General features: G+C 29.5%; 2 protein-coding genes across 2 annotated transcripts in view; one reads left to right on the top strand and one right to left on the bottom strand.

Moving 5' to 3' along the window:
- Nucleotides 1-5,540, top strand: part of LOC111636118 (SCY1-like protein 2) — a 37,067-nt gene extending 31,527 nt beyond the window's left edge. The window contains exons 9-12 of the mRNA XM_023381293.1: nucleotides 647-762; nucleotides 1,195-1,406; nucleotides 4,470-4,628; nucleotides 4,702-5,540. Coding sequence (XP_023237061.1) covers nucleotides 647-762; nucleotides 1,195-1,406; nucleotides 4,470-4,628; nucleotides 4,702-4,725 — 511 coding nt within the window. The 3' untranslated portion in view covers nucleotides 4,726-5,540. The remainder of the gene's footprint in view (nucleotides 1-646; nucleotides 763-1,194; nucleotides 1,407-4,469; nucleotides 4,629-4,701) is intronic.
- A 519-nt stretch (nucleotides 5,541-6,059) lies between these two features.
- Nucleotides 6,060-9,567, bottom strand: LOC111636120 (stress response protein nst1-like). Its single transcript, XM_023381294.1, has 6 exons — nucleotides 8,947-9,567; nucleotides 8,016-8,190; nucleotides 7,748-7,889; nucleotides 7,248-7,386; nucleotides 6,282-6,415; nucleotides 6,060-6,199 (listed from the first exon to the last, which is right to left on the bottom strand). Exons 1-6 carry the CDS (start codon nucleotides 9,109-9,111, stop codon nucleotides 6,085-6,087), a joined length of 870 nt encoding a protein of 289 aa, XP_023237062.1. The 5' UTR covers nucleotides 9,112-9,567; the 3' UTR covers nucleotides 6,060-6,084.
- Between the last annotated feature and the right edge of the window lie 14,571 nt (nucleotides 9,568-24,138).

Here is a 24,138-nt window from a genome sequence, read left to right as displayed (position 1 = left end):
AGAAGTCTTTTTGAACATCTAACAAAGAATAACGTTCAGGATTTTAGGAAAAAGAGATGAACAAAACTTTAAATTTCTAATCTTTTAATGTGTTTTCATTTCGATGCCTTATTGGGCTTCAATTTGAAAAAATTGTAGACTTATAAATTCCACTGTCAGTCTGCATGTCCTTCCTTAATCTCGAGAAAGGAGTTATATAGATAAAAGTCGAGACCAGATATAGAAAGCTTAAGAGCAGGAGGCCCCATTAACTGTATACAAACCGAAAGTCATGCTATTTCAATTCAAAAATGTTCCCCCAAAAGCAGTCAATAGATGACCAGCACGACTCGATTGTTAAAGGAAAAGTATGATGTACAGGAGCAAGCCACTATTAATATGAGGTGGAGAGCATATATTTTCTATTAAATAAATTTAAAAATATGATTAAAAATTGCAACCCGGAATTGTGACGATGTCACAATAAAATAATCTTAATTGCATTTCCTTTTTCCGACTACAACTTCTATAGCAAATGCTCGTGTAAAATTATTTATCAAATGAATGTATTTATGTATTCTGATCTTACTTGAAACTTCTATTCAAATTTTAAAATTTTCAAGCATCTGTGTACATTATATATATATATATAAATTATCTGTTGCAGGCCGCAAACGATCGATCATCCTGCAAGGTACCCACACAGACCTCCTTCTCTACGACTAGAATCCAGAAGACAATCTATTAGCATGGACGATGTGATACAAAGAACATGCAACTCGGGTAAGAACGTTATCAGTTTATCAACAAAAATAATTAAACGCGTTTTCTAAATCGAAAGGTAACCGTTCACAATCCAGAAATGGAAAAATAAACAAGTCACTCTGGTTAAAGAACAAAAATAAAATACAATCGGTAACAAAGACATTGGAGAATCTGACAAAAGATTAGAAAAAGAGAATTGCATCTAGCATCGACTGACCTAATGGTAAATTGCTCTGTTAGAGAGAGTGACTCGGACTTCCCTAGGGTATAAGAGTAAAGGAGTTTGTAGGCAAGTTTGGACAATATCTCCGGGGAAGAAAGTACAGCGCATTTCCTGTCAAAACGGTTACTCTAAGTAGATATTCAATCTCTTTCATTCGGTATTTATTCTTCGGCCACCGTTATCGAGTCAGAGAGTTAATTTTCTAATTCGACTTGGTGTTGTTACAGCCACAGAATCCCCAGACTCTAATCTTCTCAGAGTGCAAGCTACGCTGCCTGGAAGAAGACATTCCGACAATGCCATTCAACCACCGAGGATATTAGTCGCGCCCTCGAGCCCTCAAGACACATTAGGATTGTCGTCGTCGAATCTTCAGATGAGAAGACACTCCAGTGCAGGACCACAAGATATACGCTTTATGTTCGCCTCCTCGCCAAAAGTAAGCCGTTTTTCATAATATAAGACTGTCCGGGTTATTAGTAATCGACCATCTCTTAATGGACTCGCTTTGGAAGAATACATTTCTTCTTTTTCTTTTTTTCTTGGTTTTGTTTTTGTTTTTTTTTTATCAGAGAATAAACACTCAAATCTCTTGCGGAGAAAAGTGAATTAAAGTATTGGAAAATTTTAGAAATGGAAGTTAAAAAACTGCATTAGGTAGACGACATTTTTAGAACTAAATCGAAAAAAACTTTCCATTGATAACAGAAGTATGTTAACAATGATTATGCTATAACAGGTAGCCTATACTGAAAGCAAAAACCCAACCGCCGCTTCTATTTTCTAGATTTGCATATAAAAATCCTTATTCCATTTGCTTTTCGCTTTTTATAGAAATAAAATAAGTAAAAAAAAGAGACAGTATTGTACTCTGAAATATTTTCGTGGTATCGTCTAAAAATAGATTTAAAAAATATAATGAAATTATTAAAGTAAATTAAATTTTAAAAAAAATGAGGATAAATATGTATATATTATTGTAAAATCTTAGTTTCTCGATTTTTTCTTGCTAATCCGAATCTTGTTTCTTCAATTTTATTCATAAATGGACAAAATAAGGAATATGATAGACAGTTCGTTAGCATACTTTTTTAAAATAATAATTTGATAATAATAAATTAATATACAAAGACGGAATAAATATACAGTATATTTTTATATATAACGTAATATAGAAAATAAAATTTATTCTTAGATCATTATAAATACTATATATGACAGAAAATAGCAAAACCATGTTATCTCTATCGATTATAGTTCTAAAATTATATAAGTTTTTGTTATCATTTTCTAAAGAGCACAAAGACCCTTTAAAATTAATTTTATATTCGTTTCGTCAATTACTTAAGAGATACAACAGCAGCAACAATAAGCTCCATTGTTAGAAATATAGATTACGTCGTAATTGTTTGAATTTCATTCCGACCAATCACGTCTATTATTAATTTGTTTTCGTTTCAACCAATTAGCGGAAAAGAACATTTTAATTAAAGGATTTTATTAAAAAAACTTAGATCAATTTATCCTCGAAAATATGACATATATTTCAACTAAATATTGTACATTAAAATCACGGATCAATTATATTCAGAACAAAAATATTCGAGTATAAAAATCCTAATTGGATAACAAAGCTATTTTAACGTTATTATAATTTAAAGAAAAAATAATAATAATAAGATTCGGCATACATTTCAAATTGTAAATAATTTAAATTTAGCTAACTACATGCATACATAATTTATACAAAATTTCCTTCAAAGAAATGACACTTTTTTTCGTTCGTTTGAAAGTTTTGATCGGTTTTTATAATCATCAAAATGCATTATGCCACCGCTTATTGTCTTCCCTATCTTTCCACTCTATCGATAATCGCATGATGAAGTTATCATTCTTTGTAAAAGTGAATAATTACCTAAGTGTGGAAAATTAACTTTCCACTTGGTTAGGTGTAATCGCCCGGCCTAAGATAAATCCAGCTTACTTTTCACTTTTCCATTAAGTTTCGGGAAATGCAGCCATCTATCGATGAATTTCAGAAATACTCGCGAGAAAGAGAGAGGATTTTTGCTTAAATTTGTATATTATTAAATATTTAGCGTAGAAAAGTTGCAATATAACCGTGCCTACGCTACCAGAACCATTTTATCTGATTTTGCAACAATATTTTAACTATTTTTTTTCATAGAATGCATAAGAATTTACAGATAAGGGAGGGGATAAATGTATTATTTATGTTTCCTTTAAGATATTTATTTGCAAATACACTCAAAACGTGGAAACAGAAGCAAAAGTTTTCGCGTAATTGATTTGATTTAAACTCGTTTGCTTGACACTAAGCTGGATTATTATTAAAATTTAAAGTAGAAAATGCAATTACGAAGCCGGTAGTAGTTTTGATTGTTTTAAATAATCTAAACTTATACAAAGAATAAAAATAAATAAACCTTTCGGATAGTTATTACAGGCTACGGGGAATTTCGATCTAAACCGAATGCAAATATTTACAGGGAGTGTGTGTTAGAGTTAGATTTTTAGATAGAAGTTGAAGATTTGGGAAATTTATTCATATCCGATTTACCGGGTACAACGCCGGTAACTAGTTATTGGAAATCAATGAGAAGTTTTGTAGAATTCACTGCAATTGCTTGCCGCTCTAATCGATAATCGCTTTCGGTACTTCGGTAAATGTGCAAAAATTAATCCGATTCGCAGTTACTTATACATTTTTTTTTTCCTTTTTATTATTATCGAAAAATCTTTTCGTGTTAACGTGCACGTATCTGCCGGATCGTGTCTCTTCGCTCCCGATGGCTTACTTGTAGATTGTGCACTTTTAATGTACGAATGTTCTTACTCGGCCGCGCTTTACATAATAGCTCTATAAAGATGCAAAAATGTCAATGATTTATACGGTTTACAGAATTGAATTTAAGCGCAATTTAATTTTAGAAAAGAAGAGTCCGGTTGTTCTATTTTAACTGATGAGTTGTGTTGGCCTGTGACCTGTATACTAGTTTAGAACGATAAGCACGATATTTTAATTAACCGTAATGGACGATTCAACTCTACAGATATAAATTATAAAAATATCCGCCTTTTATTTTTAAATTTTTTATATAATTACAATTTAAAAGCGTGTATGTCGATCGAAATGATTTAATCAAAATGGCGTCCGAAAGCTATTTACTCCAAACTGTAATTTCTATTTAAAATCTCTGCCGGCGTTTGGCGTTATTTATACATACAAATATTGACTACGTGTCCAGTTAGTTTCCTGTAATAGCCGCTTAAATTATTTACATTCTAATTATTAACTAAAATCGACAAATAAAATACAAAACAAATCTTTGCCGTGATTAAAAATAAAATTATATTGGAAAAAGACACCTGATGCCTATCAAATCCGATATTTTCTCGGAAGAATTTATCGCCGATTAAATTATAGTAATGCAAATTTAACCGTATATATTGATATAAATGTAATTATGTATATTTACAGGTTAGTCCCAGTCCTACACCCGCTCATGGCTTTAATTTAGAAATGCCATCTGCGGGTAGATCGGGTAGAAGATATTCGGCAGCGGCACTCTATATGAATTGTATGGCGGAGCCCGCAAATCAACCTTCTAGCTTACTACAGCAAATAGGATCAGGAATGGCAAGTATTACTTCTATTTACAAATGTAAGATACTATTCCTGTTTGATTTGAAATCGATTTCTATATTTGCAGCAACAACTTTTTTCCGGAAAATAATCCGGTTTATGGGTTTAAAAAGAAATGAACAATTCCTTTCGATGCAATACCCGGATGTTCCTTTGAGACACCGTCGTAGTGAGACCAGACCTGCAGTAGGACACCTTTCCATTAGACGGACAATCCTAGCTTGCGCTCAGAAGGTAGGCCCGTGCGGTGTATACATTTTGGACAATCCCCAAAGCAAGAAGTCAAACCAGTATTTCCAACGCTTTGTGTTTTCACAAATTAATGCTCGCTATATAACAATTTATGTTTTTCTTTCATCAAAAAAAAATATCGGACACATTTCTTGTAGATAAAGTTTATCCGCTAATGGCGGATTTTCATTCCAATATTCAAAACATCTTCAGCGTTTTCACTGCCCTGCCTCCACTTCTATGTCCGACGCATCCACAAATATATATATAATATATATATTTAAAAAAAAAGAAACAAAAATAATGCGCAATAAATTAATGATGGTTAGTTATCGACGGCTACGTGTTTAATGCAAATTATTATTGATATCACAAACGGATTGTTCTGACAGAAAATTGTTTTGATACGCTGGGGCGTTTCGATTAATATACTCTATTCTATTTTGAAAACGTTGACTATGTATGTAGATAATTATATCTCAACCGATGCTAAAGTGTTTACATTTACTTAATATTTTTATTTTCGTAAATATTAAATGTCCTATTCCAGCTGTGTCCCGAATATATTAACATATTCAATCTTACATTTTCGGACAGATGATTCTTTATATTTAAAATACATAATCGTGTTTACATTTTGGATATTCTAATATATTAATACGAGGACGAAACACGTTAAGAAAGAAAATTTATTATTTAAAAAAAGAAGAAGAATTATAAATGTTGAAAAAAAAAATTACTTCTGGAATTCGTTATTTGTAAAGATTATTTTTAAAAAATTAAATTTTAATCCGACAGAAATTATGCAAATGTTAAAACTAACCTGGAATTTTATTTCAAATACCCTTCGACGTAATATATATCGAGAAGAATTTTAACCAAGAAAATAAAATTCTCCTTTAACTCTTAATAAATTAACTAAACGCACAAAGAATATGACATAAATTTAAATTAAATTAATGACCGCATTTAAGCTTATAATTAGCTTTATTTTAATTAAATTTGAAAATATTTCGCATGGTTCAAAAGCAAATTATTTCCAAGCCGGAATCGAAATCCCGGGAAAAATAAGTCGAATAAATCTTTATATAATTAATTAACGTTTATTTTCCAAACTTTATTACAAATCCACGAGTTTTTCTCAACTATTCTGTACATAGAAAACGTCGAAAAAATAACGTGCTGTACATAATAACTATATAATAAACGTCGCACCTCTCTAATCTTCTCTATACTCCGGTATTCTATCTAGCATTTGTTTTCTTTTCCTGACTTTATTTGCGTGTTCCTCTTTGGCTCGCAATTTTTTCCTCAGTTCTTGTAAATGTTGTTCGCTTCATAAAAAAAATATCAAAAATGTAAAAATTCTAATGAAAATTTCATTCGTTTATTAAAAAAAAAAAAAAAATTACTCACCGACTCCTGGCTGAAGCTTCCATCTTCTCGGACTGTTTTAATCTTTGTAGTTCTGCCTGCTGAGCAACAGCTGTGGAAACTTGATCAATACGATCTTTTGTAGCAAGCTTGCTCAATCGTTCTTCTTCTCGTTGCTACAAATAATCCAAGTATTGTTTATCTCGACCTATCATTTAATAATGTCTAAAACAATATATTTCCACAACGCCATTTATTATTAACCACTCTTATCAAATCTATTAATTATTATTATTATTATTATTATAAACGGCGTTTATGATAATTACGATAATGAAATGAGGAACCGTAATCCGATCCTAATGTATAATAATAATCTGGCAATTTTATCAATTTGGTAAAACGTTTCGTCGTAGGAAGCAAGAGTTTGCACGTCCTAATGTATATTTTATTTTAGTATATTTACGTTTTTGTAATGTAAAGGCGGTAAAAGTGTTTTACGCCATCGAAAACAACAACATCCGTGTAGAGTAAGGTATAAAATATTTTAGAATCCAAGACGTGCCACGGCAACGAATGGACAGGTATGCACCGGATACTGCCTTACGTGGAATATCGATCCGGAAAACCCTCACCAGACTATCGTCACATATCTAGATACTAACCATTTATTCAACACGCAAGTTATCCGCACTAAATTAAACGTGTACGGAATCATAACGGATACAAGATATTGTAATTCCCACGGAGATGAGGAAATTAAAGCGGAAAAATAAATTATTTTCATTAATTTTCAATTTAAGCATATTAAGTCAAATTAATAACTAAGTGAAAAATAGTTTAATAATCATTCTTTTTCTCCTAGAATAAAGCTTAATTAAAGTAGCTTAAGTATAAAAAGTAATGATTAATCTGAGTAAAGCGTCAATGGAAAAACTTTTCCAGATAAAAAAAATCTGAGCAGAAAACTGTTGATTTCGTCAAAAAACCGAGAATTTCCATAATTACCTTTCTTCTTTTCTCCGCTTTATCTAACTTTTTAGTTATTTCTTCGTAGGTGAGTTCCTTTTTTTTCTTTTTTGGTTGACGTAGAATGGGCGGCAAGCGCCTAATCGTCTGATATTGATTTTCATCGACTAACTCGAACCTGACAAGAAAAGCGTTAAATGAATAAACATATAATAAATAATTATCATTAAAAATATCTTTATCTAATGCAAAAGAAAACAAAAAAAAGAAAAATAAATTCATTTTCCTACAACAGTTTTTCCCTAAAGAATACCATTAATTGATTTATCGCAAGATTTTTTTACGATTCCCATGAATTTTGCAACGATTTTTATTTCATTAGAAATGCTTTAATATTTAAGTATTTAATACGTAAGTTTCTCGGTAGAGCAAAAATTGCTATTTCTCTTTTGTTTTTATTAAAATCGATAATAAAGAATTTCGTTTGGGCAATCAGCGGGATTGCTACAAGAAAAAAATTCGACGATACCAGAACTTACGTCAATCCACCGGTTGCTCGAGATGCGGGACGAAATATCAAACCTTCTTCTCGGAGTTTCTGCATGATTTCCTTTTGCTCCAGCCTATCTCTGTCTTTGGGACTTAATTTCCTCGGACACGCTCGGCCTTCGACCAATAATTCTAATCAAAGAAACCGTTTATAACGTCATCAATCTAGGAGCCCGTACGGATTAATATATTCCGCTGGATTGGCACCGTCTTATTTTAATATAAGTGGTGGAGCGCATTAATCAAATGTTTCCTTACCTAAATTGTCCATAGGTTGAAATTCCCGATGTACTTTCTGCACTTTTATTGGATCGGAATGCTCCGTTACGATGTGAGCGTATTCTTCGTCTAATTCGTAAACTCCGGAATCCGAACTGACCGCGCTTTGACACGAATTGAAAGAAAATCCCGAAACTCTGCTATCCATCGACGCCTGAAAAATTAATTATTTAATTTATGCCGCCACGAAAATCTGGCGAAAAATATAGCCAGCGACATCGAAATTACTTCCGCCATCTGGTGATGCTATTACGAAGCAATTTCGCTCTCATTCGTTAATTAAACGATTTTGTTTTAAATTTAAAATTTTATTATTAATTTTAAATTTAAATAATTAATTAATTCGTAAAGTAATTTTTTGATAATATTTTAATATTTTATTATCGGTTACGTACGACGTAAATCTATCAAAACCGAATTAGACCTAAAAATCGATAAATTAAATATTAAGAATGGTTAAGTTTAATATAAAGTGAGAGCATTTGACAGCCGAGGCATCTCGTTAGGAAAAGAAAAGACGAGTTAAAAGCACCGTATCTTTTCTTATTAAAACAATATTAGTCGTTAATAAAAGGCACACCCTTTTTGGCACGTTTAATTCTCTCGGGAGTGAATGACTATTAAAGATAATTATTATTCCATTTTCTAATTGTGTTAGAGTTTCTCTTATCAATTAGCGACGTCAAGAATTCCACGGCGAAAAGTGATTGAGCAATGCTAAAACGGCTTTCACGTTGGGAAAATATGTCATTTGTATCGGTTAAATCACCGTCTTTAACGGGATTCTTGCCATAATTTTAATAACAACGCTTAGAATTATCCTCGAAACTATGCGTTTTCATTGGAAACATCAATAAATTCTTACGACTCGCTTAAAATATTTAAAATCCGAGCATCGATATCGCCTTACCTCCAGTTTATCGACTTCTTCTTCGCTCTTGCAATCATCGTCTTCCGTTACCAGAACGTGAGGTAGTTCGGTTTCTTTCTTCTCCGGTGTTTTGGCATCTTTAGGTCCGTTTTCACGGGCGACTTTAATTTTCTGAGGCGATATTCGGCTGGCTGTACACCCCATGATTGGGCATTGTCACCAATGCTTCTGCTCTATGACGGATACGCTATCGACCCGCACCGACTGCCGTCGCTCACCATAGAAACCGAGTATAATTTACACACTAAACGTACTGTACACTATAAAGAACACGTAAACAGGTCGCTCTTAGTTCGAAATAGTATCGCTAGATGGAGTTAATTTGACAAAAGTGGGGCTTCTTCTACCCAGAACTTGTCCGTGCAATATTTTTTCACACTGCAAACTTTGTTTCCGTCAAAATTACTTATAATTTTCACAAATTCGTGTTTAAATCACATAAATCTACGTTTACGAAACAGTTATGACGCAACGTATTATTATTATCGATCTTTTTTTTTTTGATAAAAAGGTAGACCTATCGGGTTTTTCTGGCGAAGAAGATTCGTTCTGTTAACCCGTTTCTTCATTAAGATAATTGATTGCTGTTTATTAACCGAAGGACCTAAGACCAAAAAAAAAAAAAAAGTTAATCAACAGAAAGATGCGAGATTACTTTTATAACATTATTCTTTAGTGTAGACTAGACTTTGGCACGTTTAATGACACCGCCGACGATTACGGACAAAGTAATTTTCGACAAGAAGACGTCCTTCAAAGAAACGAAAATATAAAAAAGGCGAGGATTATACAATGGGGAAATTTTTTAACGTTTTCGGCATCGACGATCAAATTGTTGACGAAATTAGGCCATCATTGAATAATTTATAACTTATAAATGGCACCGTATAATGGAATACCAAAATTTTGATCTTCTTTTTTTCTTTTTAATAATTTTTTTGACATAATTCTCGGCCAATGACATCGTCTATTTCCAATTATGGAATATAACCTCTCATAAATTTTGTACTTAGACAAATACGTTCGATAATAAGCAATGAGAATGTAATATCATTTGTCATCCAGAAGAATTAAGGAAGTAATTGCTTATGTACGGTTTTCCTAATTAAGTTTTTACACTACTTTTTTATATTATTTGTTTTTTCTTCCGACGAAAATGATAACTTTTCTGATTAAAAAACTAAATAAATAAATAAATAAAATTAAAATGAAAGGCAAAATTAAAAGTAAGGTGGAGAGAAATTTAATTTTTCTGAAGATTTTGATCAAATTGTTATTTTTTTTTCAATCGGAGTTAATTATGTTAGAGAAGAGTATTTTCAATCTTTAACCTCAATGAAGACAGAAATTCACATAAATAATAAAGTCGATTGTTTCGATTCGGCAACATTCATTTTACCACTTTAAATCTAATTGCTTTTTGCAATTTATCTAATTTTTTTAAAGCAAACTTCGCTAAACTCCATTAAATATATATATATATTTCTTTGAGATAAAAGTCTAAAAACTTAATTTTTATTCGTCTTCTTTAGCAAAAAATTTAATCTTTTAACAAAATATACAGTAACAATATTTAATTATATTATTCTTGGAGTTTATATTTTAAAAATTAAACAAACCCCTTTTTATTTGACCGAAGTATAATCATAGTTTCGAATATAACTTTCGAATATGGCAAATTTAGATGATTATTCGAGATAATTTAACAATTCTCGTATTTTTAATAATAATAATGAAAGAATGCGATCTCATAGATTTTGTACAATAACAGAATCGGTAAATATTTTTACAAATTCATTTACGCAGAGTCTCTCGAAGGTCAGGGAAATTCATGGACATACTTTTTTTCAGGCCTTTGGCGTATCGAAAAAAGACGTTAAAAATTGTATTATATATTTTAAATAATAGAATTTGACAAATAAATAAATAAAAGAAATGAATAATTTACAAATAAATGTTTTCGAAATCCTTCTAAATTAGGCCCGAACTAAACAGGCGAACCCACAGCGACAGTGGATAAAAACCACCAAACACTGGTAATTGGTGGTGGGTTCACGCGCTGGCCATGTGAAGTTTTCTGGGTTTTCTTCACACATTTGTAACACCTAAATAGGGGCCTGTTTCCTATAGAAAGTCAAATCGTCCACGTGTTGCCGAATATAAACAAACCAAGCCCAACAGATAGGGCCCGTGATGGGACTTGACGTTATATATGTCAAACTAAAATTAAAACATGACAAAATAAGAAACTAAATTTTACTACTAAATTTAAGAAACTAAATTTTAAACTTTTTACATTTTGTACATTGTATATTTTAACGATATAACTATTATGCGGATTGGCCCATAATTATACTAGTCTAATATATCAATACAAATGGGATTTTAGGAACTAGATTCCAATTAAAACTTTGAGCTAAGATGCCAATGAACCCGAATCGTTTAACTTCAATTCCTATAATGAAACTAGGATACTATTGAATAATTTATAACTTATATCTGGATAATCTTTAATGATCTACGATTTTGTAAATAGATGCTTTCGAGTAAATAATGGGCCTAAAAGTACAGTACTTGTCTTTTTATTGTGTAACTGGCCATTACTTAATACAATTTGATTTCCAAGACTCGATTGAATTTATTGATTGAAGTAGCCTATTTCATTTTAAATCGATAAAAACAACTAAAACAGGCTAAAGGTAAACGACAGCCGCCATTTTTAAGTATCAAAATTCAAGTTTTAAATGCTTTGATACAATTGTAAGGCAACGATTAATCATTATAAAATCAACTTAATGATCCACGGAATCAATCTTAAATTTAATAAAGCTCTATACTTTTTCCCCCTTAAAAAATATTGATTTATTTTATAGATACAACTTTTTTATGATATTAACCACAATTATGTTCTAGCTAAAATGTTTCATAATTTTTTATCTCGTTATTCTTTACGGGCATTCTGAAATAAGAATGTCTTTTTTGTGGTTTATGCGATGGAAGAATGAAAAGATAATGAAAAGAATTCCAAAACTTTGACGTAATAAAAACAGTTCATCGTCATTCATTAAAAACGTATGAAACGAAGTGTAGACGATAAACTAAAGTAATTATTTTGCTTAAAAAATTAAAAAAAAAGAGGAGAAAGTCGTGAATAGGCGCAAGATTCAAGACCAAAATTACAAGTAAAAACTCGGATAACTCTTTGATACGAGTTCTGGAATAAATAATGTGACATTTATAATTCCCCACCCCTTTTCACTAATTTTAAATAATGTGATTCGAATGCAATTTTAAAATTGCAGACCTCTAAATTCCGTCCGTTGTCTGTCTGTCCTTCCTTAATCTCGTAAACGGAGTTAGATAGATGAAAGTCGAGAACAGATATGAAAAGCTTAGGGGCAGGAAGTACCGATTCGAAAATTTTCTCCAGAAGAGAATTAGATAGACGACTGGCATGACTCTTGTTAACAGGAAAAGTATGATGTACAGGGGCAACACAATAAAATTAAGAGCATTGCGCATCGATCGACATCTAAAAAATTGCAACACGGTATTGTGACTATGTCACAATAAATAATTGCTCGTTTAACAATAAAAATCCTTCGGATTTTAAGTCAAAATGCAAGAATCCGTCGATTTTATGATAATTTATTTATTTTTTCTTAATTTTTTTTAATCAGTGAGTAATTACAGTTTATGATTTTATAATGAAACGCGGTCAGCGAGTAGTCTCTCAGAAAATCGATTTTTTCATTGCTTTTAGAATATTCATTTAAAGTTTAAAAAATCTTCAATGTTTTTTTTTTTTAAATACGAAAAATTATTTTTCCTAAATTCCTTAAAATTGTTTAGTAATTAAATAACAAAAACAATTCTTAATTAATTGTAGATGAAAATTTTCATTATTCTGTCTTCTTTTTTTGGATATTTTCATTTTCGGAGTAAAGGTATTCAAATATAATAAAAGCATTATATATATTCGAAATACACAGTATATAACCTAATCATAATTATTTCAGTTTAAAAATAATATATAAATATTTAACTAAAAATTATAATTTATGAATTTTTTATTTACAACTGTATGGCTTAAGAACTCATTAAATATTAAATTACAAGGAAAATAAATAACAGAATGCTCTGACGCAATTACAGTATTTACACTAGAATCTTATTTTTAAAAAAATACACGAATGTGGTCAAAATGAAAATGCTTAATATTTCGGAATTTTAAGAAATTTAACTCCAAATTTAATTTATAACAGTCTCTTTAAGCACGGAGATATACCTCTTGGATCTCTCTGCGTAGGGCATATCTGAAGGGGTGCTTATGTTGTTGTAGCACCCTCCTCCGTAGCAAAGTAATCACTTGTTACTTAAAAGTAAATACGGTATAATCAGCGGCGCGTTATAGCTTCGTAGGATCCAAGAAAATTTGAATTAGGGGTTCCTTATAAAAAATTGGTTTGGGACCCCAGGCAATTGCCCTTTTGCCCATTGGATAACGCGCCACTGGGTATAATCGAGTAATATTCTCCTTAAAACGACAGAAGCACGTGCCTCGGTCCCCCGAGCAGCACCCCTATTCTTAAAATCCCAGATACGCCACCGTCTGTGATATAAAATTTTGGTCTTCGGAGGTAAAAAGGAGTACAGTAAGTGGTTTTCTGGATGCCACTCAACCGTGTGTATTTACAGTTACTACTGTACTGTACGTGTAACTAACGTTACCGGTTTCGGATATTATTAATAAAAAAAGGAATAATTTTAAAAATAAACAGTAATTGATTATTTTTCAAGGTCGCATTTTGTTTAAAATTTAAAAAATTAATTTAAAAAAAACAATCGGAAATTCGATATATTAAAAGCGCTCACTAACGAAATACACTCATATATTTAGTGACAATACTTTATGCAGCGAGTAAACATTGTAAATACACCTAAAAATACAGCAAACTCGCGAGATTCGGTCCTACAAAGATGTAAACAAACTAACCTTAAATTTGCTTACTCGTATTTTTAATACAGTGTAAAGAGAAATTCAATTGTAAATGTATAAAAATCGAAACTACAATGGTTTTTAAACGAATATTTATACGAATTTACATCCAAAATTAAGTTTCTTGTATTAATTCGGAACTTTCCGTGCTTATTACACTATTTTTACATTCTCTGTTATATATCAGAGGGAAAGTATGCTTTGATACAATTGTAAGGTAATTAAGTTGATTTTATAACGATTAATCATTATAAAATCAACTTAATGATCCACGGAATCAATCTTAAATTTAATAAAGCTCTATACTTTTTCCCCCTTAAAAAATATTGATTTATTTTATAGATACAACTTTTTTATGATATTAACCACAATTATGTTCTAGCTAAAATGTTTCATAATTTTTTATCTCGTTATTCTTTACGGGCATTCTGAAATAAGAATGTCTTTTTTGTGGTTTATGCGATGGAAGAATGAAAAGATAATGAAAAGAATTCCAAAACTTTGACGTAATAAAAACAGTTCATCGTCATTCATTAAAAACGTATGAAACGAAGTGTAGACGATAAACTAAAGTAATTATTTTGCTTAAAAAATTAAAAAAAAAGAGGAGAAAGTCGTGAATAGGCGCAAGATTCAAGACCAAAATTACAAGTAAAAACTCGGATAACTCTTTGATACGAGTTCTGGAATAAATAATGTGACATTTATAATTCCCCACCCCTTTTCACTAATTTTAAATAATGTGATTCGAATGCAATTTTAAAATTGCAGACCTCTAAATTCCGTCCGTTGTCTGTCTGTCCTTCCTTAATCTCGTAAACGGAGTTAGATAGATGAAAGTCGAGAACAGATATGAAAAGCTTAGGGGCAGGAAGTACCGATTCGAAAATTTTCTCCAGAAGAGAATTAGATAGACGACTGGCATGACTCTTGTTAACAGGAAAAGTATGATGTACAGGGGCAACACAATAAAATTAAGAGCATTGCGCATCGATCGACATCTAAAAAATTGCAACACGGTATTGTGACTATGTCACAATAAATAATTGCTCGTTTAACAATAAAAATCCTTCGGATTTTAAGTCAAAATGCAAGAATCCGTCGATTTTATGATAATTTATTTATTTTTTCTTAATTTTTTTTAATCAGTGAGTAATTACAGTTTATGATTTTATAATGAAACGCGGTCAGCGAGTAGTCTCTCAGAAAATCGATTTTTTCATTGCTTTTAGAATATTCATTTAAAGTTTAAAAAATCTTCAATGTTTTTTTTTTTTAAATACGAAAAATTATTTTTCCTAAATTCCTTAAAATTGTTTAGTAATTAAATAACAAAAACAATTCTTAATTAATTGTAGATGAAAATTTTCATTATTCTGTCTTCTTTTTTTGGATATTTTCATTTTCGGAGTAAAGGTATTCAAATATAATAAAAGCATTATATATATTCAAAATACAGAGTATATAACCTAATCATAATTATTTCAGTTTAAAAAGAATATATAAATATTTAACTAAAAATTATAATTTATGAATTTTTTATTTACAACTGTATGGCTTAAGAACTCATTAAATATTAAATTACAAGGAAAATAAATAACAGAATGCTCTGACGCAATTACAGTATTTACACTAGAATCTTATTTTTAAAAAAATACACGAATGTGGTCAAAATGAAAATGCTTAATATTTCGGAATTTTAAGAAATTTAACTCCAAATTTAATTTATAACAGTCTCTTTAAGCACGGAGATATACCTCTTGGATCTCTCTGCGTAGGGCATATCTGAAGGGGTGCTTATGTTGTTGTAGCACCCTCCTCCGTAGCAAAGTAATCACTTGTTACTTAAAAGTAAATACGGTATAATCAGCGGCGCGTTATAGCTTCGTAGGATCCAAGAAAATTTGAATTAGGGGTTCCTTATAAAAAATTGGTTTGGGACCCCAGGCAATTGCCCTTTTGCCCATTGGATAACGCGCCACTGGGTATAATCGAGTAATATTCTCCTTAAAACGACAGAAGCACGTGCCTCGGTCCCCCGAGCAGCACCCCTATTCTTAAAATCCCAGATACGCCACCGTCTGTGATATAAAATTTTGGTCTTCGGAGGTAAAAAGGAGTACAGTAAGTGGTTTTCTGGATGCCACTCAACCGTGTGTATTTACAGTTACTACTGTACTGTACGTGTAACTAACGTTACCGGTTTCGGATATTATTAATAAAAAAAGGAATAATTTTAAAAATAAACAGTAATTGATTATTTTTCAAGGTCGCATTTTGTTTAAAATTTAAAAAATTAATTTAAAAAAAACAATCGGAAATTCGATATATTAAAAGCGCTCACTAACGAAATACACTCATATATTTAGTGACAATACTTTATGCAGCGAGTAAACATTGTAAATACACCTAAAAATACGGCAAACTCGCGAGATTCGGTCCTACAAAGATGTAAACAAACTAACCTTAAATTTGCTTACTCGTATTTTTAATACAGTGTAAAGAGAAATTCAATTGTAAAGGTATAAAAATCGAAACTACAATGGTTTTTAAACGAATATACCTCCAAAATTAAGTTTCTTGTATTAATTCGGAACTTTCCGTGCTTATTACACTATTTTTACATTCTCTGTTATATATCAGAGGGAAAGTGTGGCAATCGCTCAAAAAATGACCCCCCAAGATTTTTACATTTTTGGATTTAGGATACCTTGAAACGTCGAGAAATGCAATTTTTTTTTTGTATGTATAGATGTTAGTGTGGGGGGTACGATTTTATTCACTCTCTTTCAAGCTTAATAACTCCTGTGCTATTTGTCGAAAACTTCTGAAATTTTGCAGAATGGTTTGTTTATTAGGGAGATTGATGCTATTAAATTTTGATGATTAAAGGTCGAGGGGGTGGAGAGAGAAAGGGGGTCATATCTCCACTAGGGTCTGACTTAATGACGAGTTTACTCGTTATTAGCATTTACATTTTTTTTTTTTATAAAACCCACCCTTACTCCAAAATTAAGCTTTTGCCATTTAATAATAATTAAAAATATAAAAAGTTTTTAATAATAAAATATGACAACAGATGACGCCACCAAATGATGCCTGGAAAGTTAATCAACTCGTTGCTGGATTTTTTAAATAAGAAATCCCTGATTTACGTATAGATTAGTATTCTTAATCAATCACTAATGTCAGATTTAATATAAAATCAAATAAAATCATGCACGCTAAATTATGACGATGCTAATCTTACAAGTTAGTATTTTTGTACAGAGCATAATGATGTATAACAAATATATTCCTTATTTTCTTTCTTATCAAAATGGACAAAAATAAAGTAAAATTAACGTAAACGAAAATACTGTATATATATATAATTGAATCGGTAATTTAATTATAAAACATAACTAAGATTTAAATGTAATTATTTGCAGCTTTTACAATTACATATTTCTAACTGTTTATTAATTTAAAACAAAATTTAGAAAGTAATTTGTAATTTTTAACAATGGGATAAAGGAAAGAACATTTTTATTTTCTGTTGGGATGATTTAGAATGACTTTTGAGGATAAACTGTGATTAGATGCAAAAACATTAAATTAGTTACATTATTAAACTTTTATAAACCACCATTTTTTTTTCTTCATAAACAGACTAAACTTGTGTTTATAATCTGTATTTATTAATTTGTATTCAGCAAAATTCAAAAAAGAAAAAATAATAATAATAAATTAGAAAATTTATTCTAAAATATGCAATATTAAATATTATACATATGTAAAAAACCAATTTTAAAATCTTATTTTAGAGATTTTCATTTTTTTCTTAATGATTATATGGCAGTTGGAATAAATGAATGAAATTTGAATTTGTTAACTTAAAAAAACAAAANTTATATATAATTTATATATAATACTAAACAGACGATAGCAAACTCAATTTAGCCGCTCCGTAGCGTGGCGCAGGGTCGGAGGAAAGTAGTTCGGCTGCTCATCCACTATTGGTCCAGACTCTATCAATCTTGTCGCGAAACGACGTTATAGGAGGTACGTTATACGAAAGTTGCTACAATTTTTTCGCTACGTTATAGGAATTGTCGTTATAGGAACGTACGTTATAGGGGGGTCGACTGTACTTTAGAAATTAATCTATTATCAAAAACGTTCAATTCAGCATGACACAGTCCTTAGAAAAACACCATACAAAAGTTCCAGTGCTGCCAGCTAAAACACACACACCGACAAAAAAAATAATGGAGTAGCCCAGATATAGCCAAAAGATTGCAGCGCCACAGCACTAGCGAAAATTTAAATTTGCCGACTGGAATGCTTTCGGTTAACAGACGTTTCAGATAACCGGCATTCGGATAAACAACGCTCTACTGTACTTATAATTTTATAAGTAACAGTTAGTTAAAATTAGTGAATTATTACTTATAATAATTTAATAATTTTAGCAGTTTATTAAGTTATAAATATATTTACAAATTGAAAAATATATCTAATTTAAAACTATGAAAAATTAGACTTACTTGGGCTGCAGCAAGATTTTCTGCATCTTCTTTCCGACTAGTTGCAGGGAAGAAAACAATATTGTCAATTGTCTGTATTAATTCCAGTTGCACTATACATTTGATTTTCAATGACAAAAATATCTTTTCATCTTTGCTTTCTGAACCTTGGAAATAAATTGTTTTATTATTTTATTACATTTTAATAATTACGAAATAAAATTTTAAATTATAATTTTATCTTCTATCAATTATGAATGATCTATTCTAAATAAAAATATTTCATCCTTAGTTTTAAACAGTGACACTTTTGATTCCTTAGTCCAGGGCCATGCCAAACAGTTTTAGTGTCAAATGCAAATCTCATACTGGCATTTGATTAAATGTTAATTACAAAATCTTCTATAGACTCATTTTGACACCCCAAGATTGGTGCTTGAAGACATGCCCACCTTTGCCCCCTTTAGTTATGCTGCTGCCTTAGTCAAGTAACATTTTATAATTCCATACATGATTCGTCTTTTATAAGTAAAGTTCTAAACAACATCAAAAAAATCCAATGTTAAAACTGCAATTACCTATGTTATATATCTACAGATTTCAGATGTAATAAAAACACTTATCAAAAAGCTCATTTAGCTTGAACTTTTTCATAAGTGTTTGTATTACATACTAGTGCTAACCCAATATCATTGCTTCTATTTTTAAACACATTAAATAAATTCTAGATGTAAGCATAAATCTCACTCAGCTCAATTTGCAGACATTGAAAACTATGAATGTGACCTTATTACATACAATATTTGGTTTTTACAATATTTCTTAATTATTTCATATTTTTTTATCTCTTGATAAATTCAATTTAATTGAAAAATAATCTTTAATGACAATATTGGCTACATAATAATTTAAAAACAAATTTAACCCGCAATTCAAAATCTTAATTTGAATATACAACATAGAAACTGAAATAATAATATGTTTAATATGAACTACATATTTCTAATGTTATTATGATAGTGATATTTCTCTGATCATTTCTAATATATTTCTGACATAACTCTGATCATTAAGCAATGATAGAAATACTAATTAAATTTAAAAAACTAATGACAATTTTACAGATGTGGCATTGAAGTATGCAGATTTTCAAAATTTACTACATAATCCTTTATAAAAGTTCATTTATTTAAATTATTGGGTTGTTTGGAAAGTAACTTTATTTTTTACACCAGAAGAATTAGTTGTATTTATCCACCAATTTCATTTTAAGCCATATTGTCATTATAAATTTTGACAGCTGACATTTCAAAGCTTATTTGTAAAAAATTTGGTTGGATTCTGTGCAATTGTTTTTTTTTTGGTGTCCCATCAAATATGGAAAACTGAAAGCTGTATTTTTGGCATATTTTGCTTTTTTATTACCAAAAAAATAAAAATGCTGTTCAAGCAAGAAAAAAATTATGTGACATGTATGGAGATGATGTGTTGAAAGAATGACAGTGCCAAAACTGGTTCACAAAATTTCATTCTGGGAATTTTGATATTGAAGATGCACACCATGTTCTGGAAGGCCAGTTGAAGGTGATGAAGACAAAATAAATGTACTGATTAATGCAAACTGCTGAATAACAACACGAGAAATTGCTAAGAGATTAAATTTGTTGAATTCAACTGTTTATGATAACTTGGTTTCATTTCAAATCTTGATATATGGGTTTCACATGTTCTTAAAGAAAAAGATGCTCTCTTTGGAGGAAATTTAAGGGAATTTTTTTTCTTGAGCTTCTACCAGACAATTCCACAATTAATTCAAAAGTGTAATGCCATCAAATGGACAAATTAAGTGATACCATCAAACAGAAAAGGTCAGAATTGATCAACAGAAAAGGTGTAGTGTTTTACCACAATAATGCCAGATCTCTCACAAGTTTGATAACTTGTCAGAAACTGTTACTGCTTGGATAGGATGTGCTACCAAACTCACCATATTCACCATAATCTGGCACCCTCTGATTATTACTTGTTCCAGTCTTTACAACATTTTTTAAACAGTAAAACATTTACTTCAAATGAGAATGTCAAAAATCACTTGGATCAGTTTTTTTGTAAGCAACAATCAAAACTTTTATGAACATGGAATCATGCTACTACCAGAAAGATGGCAATAGGTATTTGACCAGAATGGTTAATATATAATTCAATAAAATATTTATATTATATGAAAAATTTTTTGTGGGGAAAAAACAATTACTTTCCGAACAACCCAATAGTTCTTTTTAACAATTTCATATTATTTATCCATTATCCATATGCTTTATGCATTACAAAATACTGAAGATAGTTATTTTTACTATGTTCATTTTATATTGTAAAATATTAAACAAATTAATGCTTTTGTAAATAANTACTTTTTTTTTTTTTTTTATAAAACCCACACTTACCCCAAAATTAAGCTTTTGCCATTTAATAATAAAAATATAAAAAGTTTTTAATAATAAAATATGACAACAGATGACGCCACCAAATGATGCCTGGAAAGTTAATCAACTCGTTGCTGGATTTTTTAAATAAGAAATCCCTGATTTACGTATAGATTAGTATTCTTAATCAATCACTAATGTCAGATTTAATATAAAATCAAATAAAATCATGCACGCTAAATTATGACGATGCTAATCTTACAAGTTAGTATTTTTGTACAGAGCATAATGATGTATAACAAATATATTCCTTATTTTCTTTCTTATCAAAATGGACAAAAATAAAGTAAAATTAACGTAAACGAAAATACTGTATATATATATAATTGAATCGGTAATTTAATTATAAAACATAACTAAGATTTAAATGTAATTATTTGCAGCTTTTACAATTACATATTTCTAACTGTTTATTAATTTAAAACAAAATTTAGAAAGTAATTTGTAATTTTTAACAATGGGATAAAGGAAAGAACATTTTTATTTTCTGTTGGGATGATTTAGAATGACTTTTGAGGATAAACTGTGATTAGATGCAAAAACATTAAATTAGTTACATTATTAAACTTTTATAAACCACCATTTTTTTTTCTTCATAAACAGACTAAACTTGTGTTTATAATCTGTATTTATTAATTTGTATTCAGCAAAATTCAAAAAAGAAAAAATAATAATAATAAATTAGAAAATTTATTCTAAAATATGCAATATTAAATATTATACATATGTAAAAAACCAATTTTAAAATTTTATTTTAGAGATTTTCATTTTTTTCTTAATGATTATATGGCAGTTGGAATAAATGAATGAAATTTGAATTTGTTAACTTAAAAAACAAAAATCTGGTAGTGATAGACTTTCTTACTCATAACTTCTTATTTGATTTTTTGTTCACCAAATCAAATAATTATATTCAGAAAGTAAAATAAATATTCAGTTTTCAGTGCTGAATTGTGATTTGTGTTTTTACAATATCAGCATGCAAAATACTTTGATTATAAAATTATTTGGTAGTGAGCCACAATCACTGTTTACTTCCAAATTACATTAAGAAAGGTGTTTTATTTAAATCATGCTAANTTCTGAACCTTGGAAATAAATTGTTTTATTATTTTATTACATTTTAATAATTACGAAATAAAATTTTAAATTATAATTTTATCTTCTATCAATTATGAATGATCTATTCTAAATAAAAATATTTCATCCTTAGTTTTAAACAGTGACACTTTTGATTCCTTAGTCCAGGGCCATGCCAAACAGTTTTAGTGTCAAATGCAAATCTCATACTGGCATTTGATTAAATGTTAATTACAAAATCTTCTATAGACTCATTTTGACACCCCAAGATTGGTGCTTGAAGACATGCCCACCTTTGCCCCCTTTAGTTATGCTGCTGCCTTAGTCAAGTAACATTTTATAATTCCATACATGATTCGTCTTTTATAAGTAAAGTTCTAAACAACATCAAAAAAATCCAATGTTAAAACTGCAATTACCTATGTTATATATCTACAGATTTCAGATGTAATAAAAACACTTATCAAAAAGCTCATTTAGCTTGAACTTTTTCATAAGTGTTTGTATTACATACTAGTGCTAACCCAATATCATTGCTTCTATTTTTAAACACATTAAATAAATTCTAGATGTAAGCATAAATCTCACTCAGCTCAATTTGCAGACATTGAAAACTATGAATGTGACCTTATTACATCATCTTCAGACAATACATATATAATGATGGCAATATAGTATAAATTTTTAGTTAAAAGTAATGTTATATATTTACAATATTTATAGACTATATTAACCATTTATTGTCTGTACCTATTTGTAGACAGTGAAATAAATTCCATATTTTTAATTGTAAATATTCTAAGACAATGGTTCTAACTGGTATAGCATAGCACATTAGCATGATATAAAGTCATTCAGGCAACCAAAAGATAAATTTAAAAATTAAAATAACAAATTTGAAAATTTGAAAATAAACTAAAATATAATGATATTAATAAAATATAATTCTATGCATTATCAACTGCATTTCAGGACTTTGTATAAGCTACATATCACACAGCAGTGGATCTAGTTATGTACAACTGACACAGTGCTGTATTATTTGTGGGGCCTATAAATAACTCTTGCACTGGAGTGTGTGACTCATACAATCTTTACATAATTGTAGAAGTGTCCTATGAGTCCAAATAAGTTAAGAACCACTACTCTAACTTGTAACATAAACTCTGATAAACCATGTTTTATTAAGTATACCTATGGGTTCTAAGCTGCAGAAAAACTATTCATTTTCTATAATCATCTGTTATCTAATTTGTTTTTTAAATCTAATTATTTCTTTTTATAAGAATTTTTCTGCAAAATGATTAGTTCATTAATAACTGTCACTTAGCTTTTTTGGGATGAAAAAATTGCTGTTATAAACTGTAAAAACTAATTTCTCTTTTTGTTATAACATTCTCTATCATATGTTTGATTTATTTAATTCTGTTTGTGTTATTTATATAAATTTTTTCTGATGTAGATAAGAAAATCTTATAGACATTATAACATTATTCACGTATTTGATTTCATTATTGAAATGTAAACTAAATCAATTAATTTATTTCCATCTCTGCTAAAATACACTTTTTCTCATTATGATTTTCAGAGTTAGAATAAATATAGCAACATACAGTAAAAAACAAAGCCATTTCCATAAAGGAGAGCATTACAGGTAATTGTTTCATGAAAAGTTGGCATCCATAATGAATACAGAACTGGTTTAAATCTTATTTCTTACTATCCAATCAATTTTTGGTGCTAATTTTCTTTTGCTTCATTAGATGAAAATTATTAATTATTATAAATGTCTTATTAGTTTGTTCAAAATAATCTAGATATAATCTTTNAATCTTGATATAACTATAACTAATTTATATTTAATATAAATTTTTGTTAAAATAATATTTTTTCAACTTTTGCATTCACAGTATTTAAATTCATTGTTTTTTCATTATTCCCAGAAAGTCAAATAAACTTTTATTTGACAAACTGGAATCATTTTTATTAAAAATAATAATGCATAACTGAGAATAACACAGCATCTAAAAAATAAAATAACAGTAATGCCTTCAACAGCACAATTGAAAATTTCACAATTATATATTCTGATAAATTAAAA

Source organism: Centruroides sculpturatus, unplaced genomic scaffold (genome assembly GCF_000671375.1).
Source record: "Centruroides sculpturatus isolate CEXI.00-Female unplaced genomic scaffold, Cexi_2.0 scaffold965, whole genome shotgun sequence".
NCBI classification, from domain to species: Eukaryota; Metazoa; Arthropoda; class Arachnida; order Scorpiones; family Buthidae; genus Centruroides; species Centruroides sculpturatus.
The sequence above is the reverse complement of the archived record's forward strand: the minus strand, read 5'-3'. Positions and strand labels throughout refer to the sequence as shown.

Excerpts from the sequence above, each read along its gene's own strand:
- LOC111636120 (XM_023381294.1), bottom strand. The coding sequence starts at position 9,111 with ATGGGGTGTACAGCCAGCCGAATATCGCCTCAGAAAATTAAAGTCGCC. Across the intron at positions 7,890-8,015 it reads TCAACCTATGGACAATTTAG|AATTATTGGTCGAAGGCCGA; the intron begins GTAAGGAAACAT and ends TTCTTTGATTAG. Across the intron at positions 7,387-7,747 it reads CGAGCAACCGGTGGATTGAC|GTTCGAGTTAGTCGATGAAA; the intron begins GTAAGTTCTGGT and ends TTTTCTTGTCAG.